This window comes from Mustelus asterias, chromosome 17 (genome assembly GCF_964213995.1).
Source record: "Mustelus asterias chromosome 17, sMusAst1.hap1.1, whole genome shotgun sequence".
In the NCBI taxonomy this organism is placed as follows: Eukaryota; Metazoa; Chordata; class Chondrichthyes; order Carcharhiniformes; family Triakidae; genus Mustelus; species Mustelus asterias.
In genome coordinates this window covers 18,269,309-18,287,025 of record NC_135817.1, presented here as the reverse complement: position 1 = coordinate 18,287,025, position 17,717 = coordinate 18,269,309, and the positions used below count along the sequence as shown (strand labels likewise).

General features: G+C 48.1%; 1 protein-coding gene across 1 annotated transcript in view; it reads left to right on the top strand.

Moving 5' to 3' along the window:
- The window catches only part of LOC144506365 (coagulation factor VII-like), a 163,197-nt gene that overhangs the window by 52,042 nt on the left and 93,438 nt on the right, over nucleotides 1-17,717 (top strand). Inside the window, exon 4 of the mRNA XM_078232378.1 lies at nucleotides 4,801-4,914. Within this exon, the coding sequence (XP_078088504.1) occupies nucleotides 4,801-4,914 (114 nt within the window). The remainder of the gene's footprint in view (nucleotides 1-4,800; nucleotides 4,915-17,717) is intronic.

Genomic DNA, 17,717 nt, shown 5'->3' with positions numbered 1-17,717 from the left:
TAGAAACCCTACAGTGCAGAAGGAGGCCATTCAGCCCACCGAGTCTGCACCGACCACAATCCCACCCAGGCCCTACCCCCATATCCACCCGCTAATCCCTCTAACCTACACATCTTAGGACACTAAGGGGCAATTTTAGCATGGCCAATCAACCTAACCCGCACATCTTTGGACAGATTGGAGAATAGCCAATGTTGTTCCTTTGTTTAAAAAGGGTAGCAAGAATAATCCAGGAAATTACAAGCTGGTGAGCCTTACATCAGTGGTGGGGAAATTATTGGAGACGATTCTTCGAGACAGGATTTATTCCCACTTGGAAATAAGTGGACGTATTAGTGATAGGCAACATGGTTTTGTGAAGGGGAGGTCGTGTCTCACGAACTTGATCGAGTTTTCGATGAAGGTGACAAAGATGATTGATGAGGGTACGTCAGTGGATGTTGTCTCCGTGGACTTCAATAAGGCCTTTGACAAGGTCCCTCATGGCAGACTGGTGCAGAAGGTGAAGTCATATGGGATCAGAGGTGATCTGGCAAGGTGGATACAAAACTGGCTCGGTCAAAGAAGACAGAGGGTAGCAGTAGAAGGGTGTGTTTCTGAATGGAGGGCTGTGACAACTGGCGTTCCTCAGGGATCAGTGCTGGGACCTTTGCTGTTTGTAATATATATAAATGATTTGGAGGAAAATGTAACTGGATTGATTAGTAAGTTTGCGGACGAAACAAAACTTGGTAGATTTGCGGATAGCGATGAGGACCATCAAAGGATACAGCAGGATATAGATCAGTTGGAGACTTGGGTAGAGAGATGGCAGATGGAGTTTAATCCGGACAAGTGTGAGGTAATGCATTTTGGAAGATCTAATACAGGTAGGAAATATACAGTAAATGGCAGAGCCCTTAAAAGTATTGATAGGCAAAGGGATCTGGGTGTACAGGTACACAGGTCACTGAAAGTGGCAATGCAGGTGGAGAAGGTAGTCAAGAAGGCATACAGCATGCTTGCCTTCATCGGCCGGGGCATTGAGTTTAAAAATTGGCAAGTCATGTTGCAGCTTTATAGAACCTTAGTTAGGCCGTACTTGGAATATCGTGTTCAATTCTGGTCGCCACACTACTAGAAGGATGTGGTGGCTTTGGAAAGGGTACAAAAAAGATTTACCAGGATGTTGCCTGGTATGGAGGGCATTAGCTATGAGGAGAGATTGAGAAACTTGGTTTGTTCTCACTGGAGCGACTGAGGTTGAGGGGAGACCTGATAGAAGTCTACAAGATTATGAGAGGCATGGACAGAGTGGATAGTCAGAAGCTTTTTCCCAGGGTGGAAGAGTCAATTACAAGGACCACAAGTTTATGGTGCGAGGGGCAAGGTTTAACGGAGATGTACGTGGCAGATGTTTTACAGAGACTAGTGGGTGCCTGGAATTCGTTGCTGGGGGAGGTAGTGGAAGCGGATACGGTAGTGACTTTAAGGGGCGTCTTGACAAATGCATGAATACGAAGGGAATAGAGGGATATGGTCCCCGGAAGGGTAGGGGGTTTTAGTTCAGTCGGGCAGCGTGGTCGGTGCAGGCTTGGAGGGCCGAAGGGCATGTTCCTGTGCTGTAATTTTCTTTGTTCTTTGTTTGGCGGGGGGGGTGGGGGGTGAGGATATTGGTGGCGGTTTGATGGGGGGAGGGGCAGGGAGGATATCGGTGATGGTTTGACTGGGGGACGGGGAGGATATCGGTGATGGTTTGACAGGGGGATGGGGAGGATATCGGTGACGGTTTGACTGGGGGGCGGGGTGGATATCGGTGATGGTTTGACTGGGGGACGGGGAGGATATCCGTGATGGTTTGACTGGGGGGCGGGGAGGATATCATTGACGGATTGACTGGGGGGAGGGGGTGGTGAGGTTACTGGTGACGGTTTGACTAGGGGAGGGCGTGAGCATATTGGTGACGGTTTGACTGTGGGGGAGGATATCGGTGACCGTTTGACTTGGGGGTGGTGAGGATATCGGTGACAGTTTGACTGGGGCGGGTGAGGATATTGATGATGGTTTGACTGCGGGGGGGGAGGATATCGGTGACCGTTTGACTTGGGGGGTGGGGGGAGCTGTGAGGATATCGGTGACGGTTTGACCTGGGAGGTGTGGTGAGGATATCAGTGACGGTTTGACTGGGGGGGGGGGGGGCTGTGGTGAGGATATCGGTGACAGTTTGACTCGGGGGGTGTGGTGAGGATATCGGTGACAGTTTGACTGGGGCAGGTGGGGGTGTGAGGATATCAGTGATGGTTTGACTGGGGGGTGTGGTGAGGATATCGGTGACAGTTTGATTGGGGCTGGTGAGGATACTGGTGACGGTTTGATATTGGGGGGGTGAGGATTGAGGATATCTGTGACGGTTGACTGGGGTGGGTGGAGGTGTGAGGATATTGGTGACAGTTTGACTGAGGGGATGAGGATATCAGTGACGGTTTGACTGGGGGGTGTGGGGGGGTGAGGATATCAGTGAAGATTTTAATGGGGGCAAGGATATTAGTGAAGTTGAGGTATGATATCAGAGCAAAAAGAAACAATGATATCCTGGGGAGAAAGTTCAGACAAATGTAGTTGCCTTAGAGAGCAAGGTTTGAAAGGAGAGACAGGGAGAGCAATAAAGTAAGGTGTTCGAAGGATAATTAGTTGCTCGAGGAGAGACTGTGATTTGTGATGAGGGCCATCATTCCGCTGATTTGGAAAAATATGGCAAAGTTTGGAGACTTCAGTGAGGTATAAACCACCACCTCCCTCCCACCACCCCCCAATCCCCTACCACCTTTCCAACATCTACAAAGCACAAGTCAGGAGTGTAATGGAATACTCTCCACTTGCCTCAACCACATTAAACACTCATTCCCTCCACTACGACACACAGTGACAACCATGTGTTACATTTACAAGATGCATGGCAAGAACTTACTAAGGCAAGGCAGCACTTTCCAAACCCACGACCATTACCTTCTAGAAGGACAAGAGCAGCAGATACCTGGGAACATCTGCACCTGAAAGTTCCCCTCCAAGTCACTCATGTTTGTGACTTGGAAATATATTGCCGTTCCTTCACTGTCACTGGGTCAAAATCCTGGAACTCCCTTCCAAACAGCACTATGGATGTACCTACACCACATGAACTACAAAGATTCAAGAAGGTAGCTCACCACCACCTTCTCAAAGGCATTTAGGGATGGGCAATAAAAGCGAGTGATTCCAATGATGTTCACATCCCAACAAATATATATATATTAACTAAGACATTTTCTGTGATAAAGCAATACCCCCTCAGTGCTCTGCTGGAGTGTCAGCCTAGATTTTGTATTCGAAGCTCTGGAGCAGCCTCCTGAGTTAAGATCACTATCACTAAACTATTGCTCAGGAGATCCTTAGTGCTAACAAGTCCTACTGATAGATCCAATGGCCCAGTAGAGGATGGGAAGCAGGAGGAAGGAAACCCAAGAACAAGGAAGAGTGAAGAGCTGCGTCACAGAAGGGATCAGTTTGTTAACAGCAGTGGGGGCGGGGGGTTGAAAACTGGAAGGAACTGATTGAACCCTGTTCAGTGAAGACTGAGGGAGAAGGTTCAGCGCCAGTCTAGGGTAGTGCACACTCAGGTAGCCATGGAGTAGGCCAGAGACCTGGGTGGGTCCCAACAGCAGCCATTGAGGGTGAGTTCAGCAATAACTGCAGAGTCTCCGCAATGGAAATTGAAATAAAGTAGACCAAGCAATAGGCACGAAACAAAGAATGGAGCTTGAGCAGGGAGCACTGGAGAGGAAAGACGTCATAGTTATTCCCAATGGAGTCAGACTTTAGGGGTGGAATCTTCCAAAAAATGACGAAGTGTCATAATGGTGAAAAATCCAGAATGGTCCAGGCCAGTCTCCCCAATGTGGATTGGACCACAATCGCCCCATACTTAGTCATTCTTTTGGGAGAGTGGTGAGCTGCGTGCCGGTTCTGAGCGGCCGAAACATGCCAGTGAGTCTGGCTGCAAAGTGATCTCTCAGTGCATTGGAAAACCCCCTCCCTCCCTCTACAGACCCCTCCCTTCCCCCACTTCATCTGAAGTATGATGTTTCCCCACCCCCCTCCCCATCACAGGTTGAATTGGGGTCCTCTCAATGGATCCCCTTCATGACCCCCTTTGTGCCCCATCCCTTCACGACCCCCCATCATAGCCTCCTATCCTCCCCCGTCATTGCCCCTACTCCTTTATCAAAGCCCCTGCTCCCTTGGCACTGCCCCTGGCACCCTGGCAATGCCCACCATGCAATGCCCAACTGGCACTGCTAGTGTGCCAGATGGGCATTGCCCAGCCATGACCCTGACCACCCGAAGGCTTCAATAGCCCTCGAGCTCCTGGCATGACCATCATACCTGGTTTCCACTAGCGTCGAACGGGCTATACATATTTAAATACTACATTGAATATGCTAATCAGCCTCACGCCCTTTGTGGACGAGATCTGGTTTGTAGAAAGTGACCAAAACGATTGCAAACCATTTGGTGCCAGGCGGGAAATCCATTTTTAGACTCGCACATTGTTTTCCCGGATTAATGCAATCTGCAAGGCCAGAAAGTCGCCCCCAAAGTCTCAACACCGATTAGGGCTGAGAGGGGGGAAAAATTGAACAAAATATAGTTTCATAGCTCTCATTTTGATCACATTTGAAGCCTCAAGGCTTAATTCTCAATGTCGGATATCCAAATACTCTGAGTCAGTAATGTTGTTATTTTTTGTAATGATAGGTTTATTTTAACATTTATTGCATACAGATGGTGATCAATGTGCATCCAATCCCTGTCAAAATGGAGGAATGTGTCAGGATCTGTTTCAACGTTACCTGTGCACATGTCCAGAGAACTTTGAAGGTTGGAACTGTGAAACAGGTAAGTGTGAACCTGAAAGTGGCTGGTACATTTTGGAGGATCTTGTTCTTGAAGTGCACATTTTTGTAAGTCTAATTGGAGAAATAGTTTTTCTTTGCATCTTCCTATTGTTTGACTAATAGTCTGAATTGAATCAAACCCACACTTCCTTCAGGACAATCGGTGCCGTACAATTCCAGCAGAGTTTATCTCAGGGATTTAGCTCAATGAAAATGAGGAACACAAATCAGGTTGCTTTGAAAGAAGAAGCAATTGTAAATGCTGGTGGACAATTAAATAACTCACTGGATAGAAAGAAACATAGAAACCCTACAGAACAGAAATAGGCCATTCGGCCCATCGAGTCTGCACTGACCACAATCCCACCCAGGCCCTACCCCCATATCCCTACATATTTTACCCACTAATCCCTCTAATCTACGCATCCCAGGACACTAAGGGGCAATTTTGGCATGGCCAATCAACCTAACCCACACATCTTTGGACTGTGGGAGGAAACCGGAGCACCCGGAGGAAACCCACGCAGACACAGGGGGAATGTGCAAACTCCACACAGACAGTGACCCAAGCCGGGAATCGAACCCAGGTCCCTGGAGCTGTGAAGCAGCAGTGCTAACCACTGTGCTACCGAGCCACCGGATGAAGAGGCTCCAGAAACATCCCCATCCTCAATGTTGGAGGAGCCCAGCACATCAGTGCAAAAGATCAGGCTGAAGCATCTGCAACAGAAGTGCCGAGTGGATGATCCATCTCGGCCTCCTCCCGAGGTCCCCAGCATCACAAATGTCGGTCTTCAGCCAATTCAATTCACTCCATATGATATCAAGAAACAGCTGAAGGCAGTAGATGTAACGCAATGTGCTCTGACAATATTCTGGCAATAGTGTTGAAGAGAGCAGCACGGTTGCACAGTGGTTAGCACTGCTGCCTCATAATAACCGGGACCCGGGTTCAATTCTAACCTCGGGTAACTGTGTGGAGTTTGCATGTTCTCTCAGTTTCTGTGTGGATTTCCTCCGGGTGCTCCGGTTTCCTTCCACAGTCCAAATATAGAATATAGAACATAGAACAGTACAGCACAGAACAGGCCCTTCGGCCCACGATGTTGTGCTGAGCTTTGTCTGAAACCCAGATCAAGCTATTTCCTCGCTATCATCCCGAAGTACTCCATGTGCCTATCCAATAGCTTCTTAAATGTTCCTAAAGTTTCTGACTCCACTATCCCTGCAGGCAGTCCATTCCACACCCCAACCACTCTCTGAGTAAAGAACCTACCTTGGACATCCTTCCTATATCTCCCACCATGAACCCTATAGTTATGCCCCCTAGTTACCGCTCCATTCACCCGAGGAAATAGTCTTTGAACGTTCACTCTATCTATCCCCCCATCATCTTATAAACCTCTGTCAAGTCTCCTCTCAACCTCCTCCACTCCAAAGAGAAAAGCCCAAGTTCCCTCAACCTTTCCTCATAAGACCTACCCTCCAAACCAGGCAGCATCCTGGTAAATCTCCTCTGCACTCTTTCCAGTGTCTCCACATCCTTCTTGTAGAGAGGTGACCAGAACTGCACACAATATTCCAAATGTGGTCTCACCAAGGTCCTGTACAGTTGCAGCATAACCCCACGGCTCTTAAACTCAAACCCCCTGTTAATGAACGCCAACACACTATAGGCCTTCTTCACGGCTCTATCCACTTGAGTGGCAATCTTCAGAGATCTATCGATATAGAACATAGAACATAGAACATAGAAAGTCACAGCACAAACAGGCCCTTCGGCCCACAAGTTGCGCCGATCACATCCCCACCTCTAGGCCTATCTATAGCCCTCAATCCCATTAAATCCCATGTACTCATCCAGAAGTCTCTTAAAAGACCCCAACGAGTTTGCCTCCACCACCACCGACGTCAGCCGATTCCACTCACCCACCACCCTCTGAGTGAAAAACTTACCCCTGACATCCCCCCTGTACCTACCCCCCAGCACCTTAAACCTGTGTCCTCTCGTAGCAACCATTTCAGCCCTTGGAAATAGCCTCTGAGAGTCCACCCTATCCAGACCCCTCAACATCTTGTAAACCTCTATCAGGTCACCTCTCATCCTTCGTCTCTCCAGGGAGAAGAGACCAAGCTCCCTCAACCTATCCTCATAAGGCATGCCCCCCAATCCAGGCAACATCCTTGTAAATCTCCTCTGCACCCTTTCAATGGCTTCAACATCTTTCCTGTAATGAGGTGACCAGAACTGCGCGCAGTACTCCAAGTGGGGTCTAACCAGGGTCCTATAAAGCTGCAGCATTATCTCCCGACTCCTAAACTCAATCCCTCGATTATGAACCCCAAGATCTCTCTGTTCCTCCACATTCTTCAGAACCCTACCTTTGACCCTGTAATCCACATTTAAATTTGTCCTACCAAAATGAATCACCTCGCATTTGTCAGGGTTAAACTCCATTTGCCATTTTTCAGTCCAGCTCTGCATCCTATCTATATCTCTTTGCAGCCTACAACAGCCCTCCACCTCATCCACTACTCCACCAATCTTGGTGTCATCAGCAAATTTACTGATCCACCCTTCAGCCCCCTCCTCCAAGTCATTTATAAAAATTACAAAGAGCAGAGGACCAAGCACTGATCCCTGTGGCACTCCGCTGGTAACCGGTTTCCAGTCTGAAAATTTTCCATCCACCACCACCCTCTGTCTTCTGTTAGATAGCCAGTTACCTATCCAATTGGCCAAACTTCCCTCTATCCCACACATCCTTACTTTCTTCATAAGCCGACCATGGGAGACTTTATCAAACGCCTTACTAAAATCCATGTATATGACATCAACTGCACTACCTTCATCTACACACTTAGTTACCTCCTCAAAAAATTCTATCAAATTTGTGAGGCAAGACTTGCCCTTCACAAATCCGTGCTGACTATCCCGGATTAAGCTGCATCTTTCTAAATGGTCGTAAATCCTATCCCTGAGGACCTTTTCCATCAATTTACCGACCACCGAAGTAAGACTAACCGGCCTATAATTACCAGGGTCATTTCTATTCCCTTTCTTAAACAGTGGAACCACATTCGCCACTCTCCAGTCCTCTGGCACCACCCCCGTGGACAGTGAGGACGCAAAGATCAATGCCAAAGGCTCTGCTATCTCATCCCTTGCCTCCCAAAGACTCCTAGGATATATTTCATCAGGCCCAGGGGACTTATCAACTTTCAGTTTCTTCAAAATTGCTAGTATATCTTCCCCCTGAACATCTACTTCCTCCAGCCTATCAGCCTGTGACACCATCTCTTCCTCAAAAACATGGCCCCTCTCCTTGGTGAACACCGAAGAAAAGGATTCATTCATTACCTCTCCTATCTCTTCTGACTCCATGCACAAATTCCCACTACTGTCCTTGACCGGCCCCAGCCTCACCCTGGTCATTCTTTTATTCCGCACATAAGAGTAAAAAGCCTTGGGGTTTTCCTTGATCCGACCCGCCAAGGACTTCTCATGCCCCCTCCTAGCTCTCCTAAGCCTCTTTTTCAGCTCATTTCCTGCTAACTTGTAACCCTCCATCGAGCCAACTGAACCTTGTTTTCTCAACCTTACATACGCTTCCTTCTTCCTCTTGACAAGACATTCCACCTCTTTTGTGAACCATGGTTCCCTCACTCGGCCATTTCCTCTCTGCCTGGCAGGGACATACCTATCAAGGACACGCAGTATTTGTTCCTTGAAAAAGTTCCACTTATCATTAGTGCCTTTGCCTGACAATTTTTGTTCCCATCCTATGCTTCCTAATTCCCACCTGATTGCATCATAATTACCTCTCCCCCAATTGTAAACTATGCCCTGCCGTATGGCCCTCTCCCTCTCCATTGCAATAACAAAAGACACCGAATTGTGGTCACTATCTCCAAAGTGCTCTCCCACAACCAAATCCAACACTTGGCCCGGTTCATTTCCCATTACCAAATCCAATGTGGCCCCACCTCTTGTCGGCTTATCCACATATTGTGTCAGGAACCCCTCCTGCACACACTGTACAAAAACTGCCCCATCCGAACTATTCGACCTATAAAGGTTCCAATCAATATTTGGAAGGTTAAATATGTGCAAGCTATGTGGATTGGCCATGCTAAATTGCCTGTTTGAGGTGTCCCCTTAAACGTGGGGTGACAGGGATAAGGCCTAGGTAAGATGCTCTGTTGGAGATGTCGGTGCAGACTCGATGGGCCAAATGGTCTCATTCTGCACTGTAGAGATTCTAAAATGGTTCTATGTTGGGAGTACAGATATAATTCTTCGAAAAAGACCTGTGCTCCAGAACTTGCCACATCCCGAGCCAACTGTTCCAGTACAATTACAAGACAGGCATTTATGTGGAAAATTGCCAAGGTATGTCCTGTACACAAGAAACAGGCCAAATCCAACCTAGCCAATTACTGTCCAATCAGTCTACTCTCAATCATCGGTAAAGTGATGGAAGGGGTCATCAACAGTGCTATCAAGTGGCACTTGCTCTGAATACCAGAAGCCTGCTCCACCTCACTCACAAAAAACAAAGAAAATTATAGCATAGGAACAGGCCCTTCGGCCCTCCAAGCCTGCAACGACCATGCTGCCCGACTTAACTAAAACCCCCTACCCTTCCGGGGACCATTTTCCTCTATTCCCATCCTATTTATGTATTTGTCCAGATGCCCCTTAAAAGTCACTACCGCATCCGCTTCCACTACTTCCCCCGATTACAAATTCCAGGCACCCACTACTCTCTGTGTACAAAATCTGCCTCGTACATCTCTTTTAAACATTGCCCCTCGCACCTTAAACCTGTGCCCCCGAGTAATTGACTCAATCACCCTGGGAAAAAGCTTCTGACTATCCACTCTGTCCATGCCTCTCATAATCTTGTAGATTTCTATCAGGTCGCCCCTCAACCCCCATCGTTCCAGTGAGAACAAACCAAGTTTCTCCAACCTCTCCTCATAGCTAATGCCCTTCATACCAGGCAACATCCTGGTAAATCTTTTCTGTACCCTCTCCAAAGCCTCCACATCCTTCTGGTAGTGTGGCGACCAGAATTGAACACTATATTCCAAGTGCGGCCTAACTAAGGTTCTATAAAGCTGCAACATGACTTGCCAATTTTTAAACTCAATGCCTCGACCAATGAAGGCAAGCATGCCGTATGCCTTCTTGACTACCTTCTCCACCTGCATTGCCACTTTGTGACGTGTGTACCTCGACACCCAGATCCCTTTGCCTATCAATACTCTTAAGGGTTCTGCCATTTACTGTATCTTTCCTATCTGTATTAGACCTTCCAAAATGCATTACCGCCCATTTGTCTGGATTAAACTCCATCTGTCATCTCTCCGCCCAAGTCTCCAACTGATCTATATCCTGCTATATCCTCTGATGGTCCTCATCGCTATCCGCAAATCCTCCAACCTTTGTGTCATCCGCAAACTCACTAATCAAACCAGTTACATTTTCCTCCAAATCATTTATATATATTACAAATAGCAACCGTCCCAGCACTGATCCCCGATGAACGCCACTTGTCACAGCCCTCCATTCAGAAACGCACCTTTCCACTGCTACCCTCTGTCTTCTTTGACCGAGCCAGTTTTGTATCCGCTTGCCAGCTCACCTCCGATCCCATGCAACTTCACCTTCTGCACCAGTCTGCCATGAGGGACCTTGTCAAAGGCCTTACTGAAGTCCATGTAAACAACATCAACTGCCCTACCTTCATCAATCATCTTCGTCACTTCCTCAAAAAACTCGATCAAGTTCATGAGACACGACCCCCCCCCGGCCCCCCACCCCGCCCTTCACAAAACCATGTTGCCTCTCACTAATACGTCCACTTATTTCCAAGTGGGAATAAATCCTGTCTCGAAGAATTCTCTCCAATAATTATCTACCACTGATGTAAGGCTCATCGGCCTGTGATTACCTGGACTATTCTTGCTACCCTTCTTAAACAAAGGAACAACATTGGTTGTTTTCCAATCCTCTGGGACCTCCTGTGTAAGAAGTCTCACAACACCAGGTTAAAGTCCAACAGGTTTATTTGGTAGCAAAAGCCACTAGCTTTCGGAGCGCTGCTCCTTCGTCAGGTAAGTGGAAATTCTGTTCACAAACAGGGCATATAAAGACACAAACTCAATTTACAAAATAATGGTTGGAATGCGAGTCTTTACAGGTAATCAAGTCTTAAAGGTACAAACAATGTGAGTAGAGAGAGGGCCAAGCACAGGTTAAAGAGATGTGTATTGTCTCCAGCCAGGACAGTTAGTGAGATTTTGCAAGCGCAGGCAAGTCGTGGGGGTTACAGATAGTGTGACATGAACCCAAGATCCCGGTTGAGGCTGTCCTCATGTGTGCGGAACTTGGCTATCAGTCTCTGCTCAGCAATTCTGTGTTGTCGTGTGTCGTGAAGGTCGCCTTGGAGAACGCTTACCTGAAGATCAGAGGCCGAATGCCCGTGACCGCTGAAGTGCTCCCCCACAGGAAGAGAACACTCTTGCCTGGTGATTGTCGAGCGGTGTTCATTCATCCGTTGTCGTAGCGTCTGCATGGTCTCCCCAATGTACCACGCCTCGGGACATCCTATCCTGCAGCGTATCAGGTAGACAACATTGGCCGAGTTGCAAGAGTATGTACCATGTACCTGGTGGGTGGTGTTCTCACATGAGATGATGGCATCCATGTCGATGATCCGGCACGTCTTGCAGAGGTTGCTGTGGCAGGGTTGTGTGGTGTCATGGTCACTGTTCTCCTGAAGGCTGGCTAGTTTGCTGCGGCAATGGTCTGTTTGAGGTTGTGCGGTTGTTTGAAGGCAAGAAGTGGGGGTGTGGGGATGGCCTTGGCGAGATATTCGTCTTCATCAATGATATGTTGAAGGCTCCGGAGAAGATGTCGTAGCTTCTCCGCTCCGGGGAAGTACTGGACGATGAAGGGTACTCTGTCCGCCGTGTCCTGTGTTTGTCTTCTGAGGAGGTCGGTGCGGTTTTTCGCTGTGGCGCGTCAGAACTGTTGATCGATGAGTCGAGCGTCATATCCTGTTCTTATGAGGGCATCTTTCAGCATCTGGAGGTGTCTGTTGCGATCCTCCTCATCCGAGCAGATCCTGTGTATACGGAGGGCTTGTCCGTAGGGGATGGCTTCTTTAACGTGTTTAGGGTGGAAGCTGGAGAAGTGGAGCCTCGTGAGATTATCCGTGGGCTTGCGGTACAGTGAGGTGCTGAGGTGACCATCCTTGATGGAGATGTGTGTGTCCAAGAATGCAACCGATTCCGGAGAGTATTCAATGGTGAGTCTGATGGTGGGATGGAACTTGTTGATGTCATCATATAGTTGTTTCAGTGATTGTTCACCATGAGTCCAAAGGAAGAAAATGTCATCGATGTATCTAGTGTATAGCATCGGTTGAAGGTCCTGTGCAGTGAAGAAGTCTTGTTCGAACCTGTGCATGAAGATGTTGGCATATTGAGGTGCGAATTTGGTCCCCATGGCTGTTCCGTGTGTCTGGATGAAGAACTGGTTGTTGAAGGTGAAGACATTTGTGGTCCAGGATGAAGCGAATGAGTTGTAAAATTGCATCTGGAAACTGGCAGTTCATAGACTCATAGAAACCCTACAGTACAGAAAGAGGCCATTCAGCCCATCGAGTCTGCACCGACCACAATCCCACCCAGACCCTACCCCCATATCCTACCGGCTAATCCCTCTAATCTACACATCCCAGGACACTAAGGGGCAATTTTTAGCATGGCCAATCAACCTAACCCGCACATCTTTGGACTGTGGGAGGAAACCCACGCAGACACGAGGAGAATGTGCAAACTCCACACAGACAGTGACCCAAGCCGGGAATCGAACCCAGGTCCCTGGAGCTGTGAAGCAGCAGTGCTAACCACTGTGCTACCGTGCCGCCCAAGTTGTGGGCATTTAGTACTGAGGCAGTTGCAGCAATGCCATCGTCGTGGGGATGCTGGTGTAGAGTGCCGGGACATCCATTGTGACGAGGAGTGTGATGAGGAGACCTTTGATCTGGACCTTCAGAGCACCCTCCGTGCTCTCATCCCACGTACTCCCCGCGTTGGAGATTTCTACTGCCTCCCGAAGATACACAAGGCAAACACACCCGGCTGTCTCATCGTATCGGGCAATAGACCCTCTCCGGCTACGTCGAGGGCACCCTGAAACCCATTGTACAAAGAACCCCCAGCTTTTGTCGCAACACTATGGACTTCCTACAGAAACTCAGCACACATGGAGCAGTTGAACCAGGAGCACTCCTCGTCACAATAGATGTCTCGGCACTCTACACCAGCATCCCCCACGACGACGGCATTGCTGCAACAGCCTCAGTGCTCAGCGCCGACAACTGCCAGTTTCCAGATGCAATTTTACAACTCATCCGCTTCATCCTGGACCACAATGTCTTCACCTTCAACAACCAGTTCTTCATCCAAACACACGGAATAGCCATGGGGACCAAATTCGCACCTCAATATGCCAACATCTTCATGCACAGGTTTGAACAAGACCTCTTCACTGCGCAGGACCTTCAACCGATGCTATACACTAGATACATTGATGACATGGTGAAGCATCACTGAAACAACTATATGATGACATCAACAAGTTCCATCCCACCATCAGACTCACCATGGGCTACTCTCCGGAATCGGTTGCATTCTTGGACACACGCATCTCCATCAAGGACGGTCACCTCAGCACTTCACTGTACTGCAAGCCCACGGATAACCTCACGATGCTCCACTTCTCCAGCTTCCACCCTAAACACGTTAAAGAAGCCATCCCCTACGGACAAGCCCTCCGTATACACAGGATCTGCTCAGATGAGGGGGATCGCAACAGACACCTCCAGACGCTGAAAGATGCCCTCATCGACTCATCGATCGACAGTTCCGACACGCCACAGCGAAAAACCGCACCGACCTCCTCAGAAGACAAACACGGGACACGGTGGACAGAGTACCCTTCGTCGCCCAGTACTTCCCCGGAGCAGAGAAGCTACGACATCTTCTCCGGAGCCATCAACATGCCATTGATGAAGATGAACATCTCACCAAGGCCATCCCCACATCCCCACACCCCCACTTCTTGCCTTCAAACAACCGCACGACCTCAAACAGACCATTGTCCACAGCAAACTACCCAGCCTTCAGGAGAACAGTGACCACGACACCACACAACCCTGCCACAGCAACCTCTGCAAGACGCGCCGGATCATCGACACGGATGCCATTGAAGTCGGTAAATATACCTCTTGAGGCTGGTATGAGTCAAAATACAGTCAGGCTTTATTCTCACAAGCTTGAGGGAGAACCTGACCCCTTGAAAGCAGAAGCCAAAGTTCTCTCTGAACACAAGAAGCGTGGATATTTATACATCAGGGTTCCCAATACAAGCCATAAAGCAAAGTCCAGTTAACAGTCCTTGATCGTAAATTATAGTTCCTTTAACAGCTTCTGATAGTCTCTGGATCATGGTTAGAGACTATCTGATATCCTTGGGTCATAAAGCACAATTCTCCTGGTAGTCGACGTCAAGGTGCCACCTCTGGTCCCCTGCTCTTCCCGCAGTCTTTCCTTTGAAGTGACTGTGTGCGATTGCAGCTGTCCCAGTGGGAGCCCTCCTTCAAACGGCCATTCTCGCACTCTACCATTTGGTAGCTGCTTCCTTTGTTTAAATCATAGACAAGCCTACAGGAAAGAAAGACTTACCACCTAACATCTATATTTAACTGTCTGTTTTATCAGAATGATATAAACAAGCGAGGGAACCATGAACAAATGGCTTATACTACTAAAAGTAACAGATGAAACCAAGAACAAATGGCTTATACTACTAAAAGTAAAAGATGAAAGACATGAACAAATGGCTTATACTACTACCAGGAGCAATATAAACAAAGGGGAGACTAGCCATAAGGAAGGGCTATGTTTGTGATACATTCCAGGTACAAAGTTCAACCTTTTAGGTACAAAATACATTGAGTACAAAAAAAACATTAACCCTTTCCCTTCTTCAATCCCCCCTTTTGGTCAGAGGCCAAGTGCAAACATGACCCCATGACCAATTTAGAGCCAAATGTTACCAGCATATGGGCCTACCCCCTTTGTCAGGAAGTCTGCCCTTTCTGCCTGCACACTTGCACTTGGCATAATCCGGGCTGTTACCGTTTTACAACAAGCGTTCAATAATGCCATACAAATACAACATGCGATAACAATGACAATTAATACAATTAACCCGTGCATCAAGTATGATCCCCATGACCCAAACCATTGCCCCAGCCATCCCGGAGGGTTATAATTATGATATTGGCTCCCTTCACCTTGTATTGTCATCGCCACTCGTTTGATATGATCTGCCAAACGAGTTATATTTTCCGAACCATCTGGGATATATGTGCAGCATTCAGATCCAATTACAGCGCACGCTCCTCCCTGAGCAGCCAATACATAATCGAGTGCTAATCGGTTCTGTAAAGCAACAGTGCGGATAGCTACAACTTCGGCTGATACTTCAGAGATGGCAGTGCTCACCTCCTCAAACCCGTCTCTAGTTTCATTCACAACTCTCTCTAAGGTCGAGGCCATATGTATAAGTTCCTGAGCTGCTTTTGCTGTCCCATAAAGTGGGAAAGCTATCATGAAGAACCGTTCTGTCTCAGTAATGGCTCGCTTAGTCCTAAGCAGGTGTATCTCGGGGTGGTCCTGTAAGTCGGTGTAATGGTGAATATAGGGTACCACATATGCCAAATAACATGATCCTGCCCAATCCCACGGAAGCCATGGCATTGTTCCCGCAAACAAAACAGGTGCCATTATATGCAGTCATGCTGCTCATATAAGTAGAGGAGAGGCTGACCAGGACATCAGCAGTGGGGCAATGGACTGTAATCTGTTGCACCAAAAGCCAGGCACCACTGGTGACATTAATCTGCTGGGTACAGTAGCTATGGCCCACAGGTATGGTTCCATTCCTTACCAGGCAGATAGATCCCCCTTGTCGATTTTCCACAACGAAGTGGGGTGGGGAATCTGATCTATCATAGCTCGGCTGGTAATGGTTCATAAAGGCTGATAGAGTGCATCCTCCGCCTCCTAACCCCAAAACAGCATCGCTGTCGCTGACATTGAAAGTACCTTGCATAGTAGTACCTGATGGGGTTTTAAATGCGACTTTCCTTGTCCCGTTCTGGGTTCCATTCTGATTCAAAACCCACTCCACCATTTCCGGAGTTGACAAAGGGATAGGGAATAAAGGACTTCCCCCCTTTCCTCCGTGCGTGGGAATGTGTGAGCAGACCCAGCACTTGCTCAAATTTGACTATAATGCATACAAGTGAGACATATGAAAGTGTTCACAGGATGGGGCCTGATTTTAGAGGATTGGTACAATGAGCGGTTGGATCGGCCAAATCTCGTGTTACTGTACTCATCGTCCCGAGCCTTCCGCTGATGCTGGGTACAGGTTGATCCCAGTTCCTCAGCCAAACACCGAAAATTCCAGATACACCAAGTTACATTTCATGGGAGACCCCAATCACCTTGCCCCTCCAACAGAGTTGGCAACATGGTATGGTTAAGAATTCCCGAGCAGTGGTCCCTACGGGTAACCTCCCAGGGACCTATTCCATGTGTCGGAAGGTTACAATAGACAGACTCATCGTTAGAGATGCTTGCGATGCTCTGCCCCCAAGTCTACACAATTCCATCTGTACTTCCCCTCCGCAACTAGCAGGGCAAGGGTCGTGAGAAGCAGCAAGAAAACCATCCTATCACTTAACTAATAACCCGCGCGACTGTTATACAATGGTCCAAAGGCTATACCGCCCGTGCGCCACTACCCGCGAACCCGTTCAGCTTGCTTGGAAGTCAACCGTTTCGCGTATCTGTGAATTGAGCACATTACATAATTTTTTGCATTTGGCACTGGTATATTCTTTTAATTGAGTCCAATGTTTCCAGACACCCCTGCCCTGCATATCCACACAGGCACAAGTATCGCCACTAATTATGACCTCATAGGGGCCATTCCATTTGGGGGCGAACCCAGGTTTCCCAGGTAACGTCTTCACCATAACCTTGCTGCCCGCCGGGGGTACCTCAGGGGTCTGTTCTAGGTTATTTTGCTCATCCTTCGCAACTTGGTTTTCCCTTAGTGCTTTTTGCATATCCTTCAGTTGGGCGCTTAATTCTAAAACATATCGTCTAATTCTATCCCGTAATGGGCCTACATCCGCCCCACCGGTAATAATGGACTCGGGCAGTTGCAGAGCCCTTCCGGTCATTAACTCATATGGTGTTAACCCAGTGGTTCGATTCGTAGTGGCTCTAAGCTTCATTAATATAATGGGTAACACCTCGGTCCATCCCTTTCCTGAGTCCTGCATGGCCTTAGCGAGGGAGGTCTTGAGTGTTCTATTCATACGCTCCACCATTCCCGAACTTTGAGGATGGTAGGGTATGTGAAATTTCTGTTTTATCCCCATAAGTTGACAATGGTTTTTACTACCCTTCCCGTGAAGTGAGTGCCCTGATCAGAGTCTATTTGTAACGGTACCCCCCACCTTGGGATAACTTCCTCAGCTAATATTCTTGCCACAGTAGTAGCTGAACAATTTTTAGTCGGGAACGCCTCTACCCACTGGTGAACTGGTCAATTATCACCAAGCAGTAGGTTTTCCCGTGCGACTGAGGAAGTGGTCCTGTGAAATCAATTTGTAGATGTTCCCAGGGACCCTTAGGGTGAGGCTG